Here is an 8,403-nt window from a genome sequence, read left to right as displayed (position 1 = left end):
TTTTTTTTTTATTCGAAAATTTTAACTATTGCCAAATATGAATGATATTTCGTTTTAATTCCTCCCTTTTCAGCTAAAATGCTACCAAACAACGGGTCATTCGCCAAAAATAATTCTCCTCAAATTTGAAAATTTTCTTGATTCGCCAAAATAAGTTGTCCAAAAATTTGCAAATTTAATTATTTGCCGAAATTTTCTTACCTTCAGCTACAAGTGAGCTTATTTTTAATACTTTTGACTATTGTCAATTCGAACTTTTATTATTCATATCTTTCTGTAACTCGAACTAATTATCAGTTCCCGTGAAAAGAAAACCCTCAATACGCTCTATAATTTGAATCTCTCTGTAATTTGAACTAATCAGACTTCCCGTTCGAGTTAGTGAGGGTTAACTGTATTTTTTTATTTCCGACGAACCTTTAGTTTTTTACCATGTAGTGTATTTTTTATAAAACAATTTCAAGCAAGCTAAAAAGAATTTGAACTTTTGATGCTCTTGTCTGGTCATTGTACCCATATTTTCTTTCTTTCTCACCCCCTATAGAACCTCCCCCCGCCCCATTGGAAAAATTGGCAAAGAAATCGTCCCCGGTGGAAAAAATACCTAAAATTTCAACCCCACTGGGAAATTGCCCTATGATTTTGTCCCCAATGGAAGTTCAATGGGAAAAATTGCACTTCAAAACCATCCGGGGACCATCCCCACTGCGACTGGAAACAATAGATTTTCTATCCCCATTGCGATTTCGACAGACATTTTCATCCCCAATGAGAGAAAAAGTTCAAGGGGGTTTTCTCGATTTGTATTTGTGAATAAATTTTAGGGTTACAAAACTAAACCTAAAATTAATTTTCTGTAGTTTTATTCATTCTTTTATTTATAGATCGAAAAAATAATGAATGAAACAAAAAAAAAAAACACTAATCAATCCAATGAATGAATGAATAAATGAATGAATGAACAAATGTCTTGAATACTCACTACAATCAATGGGTTGATTTCAACTTTGGATTTAAAAATGTTAGGAATTTATTCTAGCATCTAATTTTATTTTTGTCTCGATCCGCCGTCGAATATAGAGTTGAAGAGGTATTTTCAATTTCAGTTGAGCTAGAATCTGAGAATGTCCGTCTGTCAGTTATCTGACAGATGGTGAAATTTTCATCCGATACGCTAAACACTGAAGGAAAAAAATTCAACATCTGGAAAGTTTACATTACGGAACTTTGCAAGACTGCGTCAAGGGTTTTGCTGCGGGAGGTCTGGTAACCCATCCCTCGTTTTTAGGGATTGGCAGGTCCAACCGAAATATTTTTAGCTTTAAGTGCAAGGGTAGTTGACCCTGACTGGGGATGCGGCACATCAAAGGCCGATTATTATTCCTCTCCGATGGAAAATTGGCCCGCTCCTTTAGAGCTTTAGCGTGTGGGTGGCCGTTAATCCGCCATCGGAATATCAGATAAGTCTGTCAGTCTATGTGTATCAGTCCATGTGTGTCTGTCTGTCACTTCAAAACTTTAGGGCAGGCTGGAGATTTCAAAAATGGTCGAATTTGGCTGAAATCTTGCACACTTGTTCCTTGGTTCCTTTGTATTTTTTTGATTTTGGCTTAAAATCTCGCTTTTGCATTTTTGAATTTTTTTATTTGCTTGACCATGAAGCACAATCCAATTCCTACGAGTTAGACCTCGCCCTCCTATATAGTCCATGTCCAATATACTCGATATTGACACTTAAAGGGTTAAGCAGTGATTACTATTACAGATAGTGATGTGAGTTTTTCTTTATTGGTAAATTTAGCAGTTTGAAACCTGAATGTAAATGTAACTAGATTCCTTTGTAACTAGATTCCTTTCGTTCCTGTATTTGACCTACTTTCATGTTATCTGCTTTGTCTGTTGGTTAGATGTGTCCATGGTTTTATTATTTGTACCATAACTATTTTGTCATGTCATTTCATATAGATAAAATTCTGTTTTTGTTGGATTTCAAGTAAATGTAACGATGGCATCACAAAAAAAGATTGACGTTGATGATTGGAGAATGAACAATGCCCACAGCGAAAGGATACTTGATCCACAAAATGCTGCCGGAGCTCGTGGAGATTTACATAAGGATACGAACTCCAACGGTAATGAAGCTAACCTGCTTAAAGAAGAAATCAAACATTTGAAAATGCAAAACGACATGGGAAAATTGAGACTTGAAAATTACAATTTGAAAAAGGAAAATGAAATTAAGGATCTTAAATTAAAGCTTGAAAATGAAATTAACCAGTTACGTAATGAAAACGAAATTTTAAAATTAAGATCAGAGAATGCTCTACTGAAAGCTGAGAAACAATTTGGTATTGAAAAGGATGTCTTGATTGCGGAGAAAATGACATTGGAGCAAGATGTGAAAGCTTTAAAAGCAAAAAATGAAGAATTAAAGCGAAGCAGTGGAAATGAAATTAACCTCGAGATGGAAAAACTTTCAAAGGATATTTTGAAGTGCCGAGAAGAAAAGCGTGAAATGGAAACAAAATATGAACTTTTGAAAGCTGACAAAATAAAAGAGGGCGGTTCACCTCAAAAATTGACAGTTGAGAACAAAGTGATGAAGGATGAACTGGAAATAATGACAAACAAGTTTCATGAAACGGAAGAGAAGCTGAAAGAAATGGTGAACCTATATACAGTAGCACCTAATTTTGAAAATATGGGTAAAATCGATTTGGTAAAATTTGCCGCTCAAGTGCTAGTCAAACAAATTCCTTATCCGCATCATGCAAATATGTACAAAGCATTAAGAAGTTTAGAAGTACCTTGTTCAACAGGCAAAACCTATATTTTCACCGATACATCTCGGAAAGTATGGCCTAATGGAACTGGTCTTCATATACATATGCGTGACTTCATCGCGAATTGGCATGATATAGAGAAAGCTAAAGTTCTGCACCCGACTGATAATCTCAAATCCTTAACTTTAAAGAAAAACGACCACCACGGCAATTGGTTTTTTGAAAGTGATAATGATTTTTTTGTATGTGGATATGATAATATTGTGTGCGTGGTACTTGTCGAGGTAAAATAATTTTTCAATTGTCATATTTTTTTATTTTCGGGGACTTATTAGATTAGAGTCTACTTCTAACTTCTAACTGAACTGTTTTGCAGTCCGCCTAAGCTTTTTTAACATATGCTACTGGGTCACTTAATCGCGCCATCCAGTCTATCAATAAGCTTCAGGTCTCACACTCTGTGCGCATTGTCTGTTTGATAAAAAATTCCCGTATGGAGACCTCTGCGATGAAGTATGATTTATAAATAGCATAACTTCTCTCATCGTCTCCCCTCTTTCACCAGCACTCCATCGCAGCGGTCGGTTTGAAAAATCTCAAATGAGAAAAGACAATGACAATAGTCCCTCTACGGCAATAGATTTTTAAATTAGCCGTAGATACTGGGTCTGTGTACAGACAAAGTGGACCCCGGGTAATGTATTCATAAGATTTGTAGGAGGAGAATTATTTTGTATAACTGAAATGTTTTATATGAGAGTGAAAGTAATTTTCATGTAATTTGTAGGGTAAATTTGAATCTTAATTATACTTTAATATAGTATTTTTGTATTATGCTGGGTTTTTGTTACATCTTGAAACCCCCTTCTCACAGACCCACTGGGAACCCTTTTTGCTTGAACAAAATGGCCAAAATACCGTCCCTTATGGAAAGTTATGGTTATATTCATGATGAAAGCTATCCTTACTAAATATTATGCTATTTTTCCTATCCCCACTGAATTGCATACAAATAAATCTAAGTCCCCGGTTATAATAAATATGGGAATACCAATCCCCATCAAGTTTCAGTTCGTTTTTTTTACCCCCACTGGCTGAAAAAATTCTACCAGGTCTGCGAGAAGGGTGTTTTCTTCAATAAGTCTGACATCTCAATGTAGACTTTACAATTTCTACATGGGCATAACGTTGGTTTACGCTTGATTTTATTTTTAATTCATTATTCATTTGACCATTCCATTAAAAATCAAAAAACATTTCTTGGAAATGTGTGGATACCCCCTGGAAAATGGTAAATTTGCAAAAAAAAAACCTTAAAAAATTACTTTTCATACCATAAAGTGTCGGTAGACTAACTAAAATTAGTATTGTAACCTCTGGAAATTTTAAAATAATTTTGACCCCCTGGAAAAATGAAGAAAAAACATCTTTTATCGAGCTCAAATCTAGACCTGGAAATGTTCGTACAATATAAAATGAAATGGCCAAATTTGAGTTGTCGAAATTTCTGGGGGCTAATTCCCAAAAATGGGAATTTATTTTGTAATGTTTAAAATCTGTCAATTGATCTTTGATAATTCCTAATTATTCCATTCTTTCAATCAACTAGGGTTTTTGTTGACCATTTTATCCATTTCCAAAAAGCCAACAATACTTAAAAATTAATTCTTGCGATATTTAATTTTTTTGTTTACGTGGTTTTTAATCTTTCGTGACATTAATAACGTTCAATCCTCTGAGATAGCTTACTGGCATAGATAAACCCAAGGGAATATTATATTTAAAGTCTAAAATCAAAATATTTATCTCGCAAAATTCAAAGTCGTGAAAATTAATCCGATTAAAGTAGAGAATCGATTCATTTTATGATTGACCTCTACAGGTTGATCCTTAGTATGTTTGTTTACATAAATATCATTTATTTTATATTTTATAGATGCTCAAAAAGTAACATAGAAAATTCCAAAAAATAAATGAAAATGTTAATGACAATGATTATTGGTCAATCAATAGATCAACGAGTGATTGGTTGACTGAACTAGATGGAGTGTTGGTCCTGGGTAAACTGGATAATAAAAGGAACTTTTGTCGTGTAAGCACCACCATATAGACAATAAACCTTTTTTAACCAACTGCAATATACTCATTGCTGGAATTCACTTATACTTCAATTTCTGATTTATTCAACTGGAAAAATTGGCCAAAAATATCGTCCCTAGGGGAAGATTATCATATCTAATTTTTGCCTCCGCTGAAAATAATCAGATAAGCAAAACCTCACTGCAAAATGTTGTGCTATTTTTTCCATCACCACTGAATTTTTAGCTTAAAAAAATGGAATTTAAATCCCCAGCCATAAAAAACATGGGAATATAAACCCCCATCGCGATTGGTCCGTTATTTTTATTCCCACTGGCTAAAAAATTCTTTCAGAATCTGTTTTGTTTTTCAAATTACTTTAGCCGGCTAGGATGATAAACAAACGTCGCGACATGTTTACAAAGAATTTATGCTGTGTCAATAATTTTCAACGATTTTCGCGAACCCGCGAATACAGATTTGAAAAGTTTTTATAAGCTTCACACTAGGACCGTATATGACTTTAAGCAGATATTCAATAGGTAAAACTTGGTTATTGAGATTTATTAACCCGAGGTGATGTAATATTCATCATATATACATCACCGAGGGTTAATAATCCCAATAACCAACGAAAACTTATTGAATATCTGCTTAGACTCAGACTAGATTTAGTACATATACGTCTAAAGGATAAAATGCCATTTTTGGGAAAGGAGTGAGCCTTACTTGGGGCTAATTGACGATTTATAATTGAAAATGTTCTAAAAATGGTATTCATAGCTTGAGTAGCAAAATTCCATGATGGTGATATTCTTAGCATTATTCTTAATTTTTTAGCCATTTTCATCATGGACAGTCTTATAAAATGTATTCTTATAATTATAAATAAAGAAAGCGTGTATGCAGTATTTGGTTATTCTTCCACTGTGAGCATTGCGCATTTTTAGATTGGCTTCGCCGACTTCAATCTGTGTCACGTGACTTTACACGACCGTCGTATTTAAACTAGTGAAAAGATATCCATGCCGCTCAAAAACCTTAGAAAAAAATACTATCAGAGTTTCAAAGTGAATTTGTATGAGCATATTTTCTCGGGGTTCACGGTCAGCCGGCTTGGCTATCTGTAATAAGCCGAATGAAATATTGGAAGGAGCTGAAATTCGAACCGAAAAACCATCCCCCTTCAAATATAATTAGATTCTGTTTTCCAAAGACGTGGTTTTCGACCCCGTCATGCATTATTCTTTTTTTGTTCGTTTTAGGCCTCACTTTATTAGGATATAAAATGGATTTGATTGACTCATAAACAGTAGATAGTGGTGGATAAAAATTTATCCATGAAATATAGACACAAAGAAATGCGTATAGAAGAATGGTAAATAAATAAACTTTGACTAGGACATTGTTTACAGCGATGCATAATGCTCACAGTCAAAGACTGGTGGCTGATCCTTGCAATGCTGCAGGGGTCCGGGAAGATGTGACCAAGGAACATATTTTGAATGCAGCTTGTTTTCGAAAAGATTTGAATTCAGATGGGTCTGATAAATGGGATTCTAGGACGGCTGAAAGCATTAATCAACTTTACGTTTATAAAGAAGAATTGAAGAACTTGAAGATTAAGAACGAACTTGAGAAATTGAAACTCGAAAACGAAAATTTGAGAAAAGATAGTGAATTAAAGCAGCTGGAGTTGGTCAAGGATCAAATGCAAAGTGAAAATGAGATTCTGAAATTACGTTCTGAGAATTTGTTACTGAAAGCTGAGAAACAGTACGGTGATTCGTTGAAAGTTCTTAAAAATGAGAAATTGAAAGTTGAGGAGAACTTGAAAATACTTAAAGCTGAGAAGGAATTTCTGGAAAAGGAGAATGTCTTATTGAAGGAAAGTCAAGCGGAGTTTGTGGACAGTGCGTCTGGAGTTGAGAGAACGAAATTCGAAGCTGAACTTGGAAAAATGAAAAATGAAGTCAAGAAAAGTAACGGTGGCAAACAAAATGAGGAGGGCTCATTCGAGAATGACAACGAGCTTGAGATTTTGAGGATTGAGAATAAAAGATTGAATGAAACTTTAAACAAAAAAGAAAACAGTAATTGTCGCTTAAAGCTTGAAATCGAAAGCTTACAACAGGAGAATGAAAATTTGAAAAATGGCTTTTTGAGCTCAAGCCAAATGTCATCTGACTTGTCTCTCATCATAACACTTGGTTCCAAAATGGTTTTTGAAACTGAGAAATCATCAAATTATGCTAGATGGTACAAAACCTTATTCGACAAAATCGAAACCAGTTTCTTAACCAAAGATGTCTTAATCTTCAAGATTATTTGCGATCGACAACCTTTGACAAATCTTGTTTATCGTTCCTTCAGAATCCAAGATTACATTAAGCCTTCTGATTTAGGTTGGAGATGTTTCATGAATCTGAAATGCGTCAAAATTCTTCATCCTTCAGATAATACGAAAACGACCATCTTGGTTCGACATACAGAAGCCACGTGGGGATTTCGAGACAATAGAGAGGTTGCAACTGTGCAAGGCGATTGGCTAATCTATCTGGCATTTGTTATGAAAGAATAAAAAAATGTTGTCTTCACGTTCCTAAAGGCTTTTGACGTGAAATTTTGGTTGAAATAATTTCAAAAATAATTAATTTTCAGGTTGATTAGCAGCTCTGCAATAGGTGTTTAGTAAACTTCTCAATTAAGTCGATAATATGGTCTTTAGGGGTCTTTTGAGGGATAAAATATCTTTTCAGGGCGTCACATTCCATGATTGTCGCTCCTCTGCCTAATATGTTCCTTATCAGACTAAGTTATTTATTTCAAGCGTATTAACCAGACGTTTGCAACGACGAGAACTGTCTCTAGTTATATTGTTTAGTGAAAAATCTACCCGATCTGCACTAAGAGAAAAACCAAACTTCATCGTGTCATTTTTAACTCATTCAGAGAGTAATCAACGTTAACTAGTTTTTATAATTAAAAATAAACCTTATTGACCCTAAATTATTTTGTATATTATACAGTACAGTTATTTATTTCGTTGGAATATATGTGTATATAATGGGATTTTTATGCAATAGTTAAAATGTAAAAAAGAATTCACAATATCAATGCAAAATTGAAATGCAAGTCTTCCAAATTGCCCGGGTGCTTTGGCAAAAATGGGTGCTGGGTATACGGACGGTAAGGGTCGGTTTTTCACCTTTCAAAGTCTCTCTAAGGGTCGCAAAAATCAGAAATATAAACAGTAGTCCCTCTAAGGGTCGGAAAATTCACGATTTCTAGAAAGAACTTTTGATTTAGAGTGAAGAAATTGTAAAAAAGTCTCTAAGGGTAGGCAATGTTTCAAAAATCGAAAAACATTATTCAGAAAAAGTCTCTCTAAGGGTCACCTCCCGGTCACCTTTTCAGCAAAAATCAGTCTCTCTAAGGGTCGGCTTTTGAGGGCCCCATCCGCAGATGTCCTTCATCCGCCAACTCTAGTACCCCCCCCCCGGGCCAAATTGTTATTATATAAAGGTTGAATTGTTAAATG

General features: G+C 34.6%; 1 protein-coding gene across 1 annotated transcript; it reads left to right on the top strand.

Annotated features, from left to right (window-relative positions):
* Positions 1-1,866: 1,866 nt before the first annotated feature.
* Positions 1,867-7,636, top strand: LOC136806315 (flagellar attachment zone protein 1-like). The gene is made up of 2 exons (XM_067062868.1): positions 1,867-3,070; positions 6,262-7,636. Exons 1-2 carry the CDS (start codon positions 2,006-2,008, stop codon positions 7,441-7,443), a joined length of 2,247 nt encoding a protein of 748 aa, XP_066918969.1. The 5' UTR covers positions 1,867-2,005; the 3' UTR covers positions 7,444-7,636.
* Positions 7,637-8,403: the final 767 nt, after the last annotated feature.

This window comes from Clytia hemisphaerica, unplaced genomic scaffold (assembly GCF_902728285.1).
Source record: "Clytia hemisphaerica strain Z4C2 unplaced genomic scaffold, Clytia hemisphaerica genome assembly, whole genome shotgun sequence".
NCBI classification, from domain to species: Eukaryota; Metazoa; Cnidaria; class Hydrozoa; order Leptothecata; family Clytiidae; genus Clytia; species Clytia hemisphaerica.
This window is presented reverse-complemented; position numbering and strand designations above follow the sequence as displayed.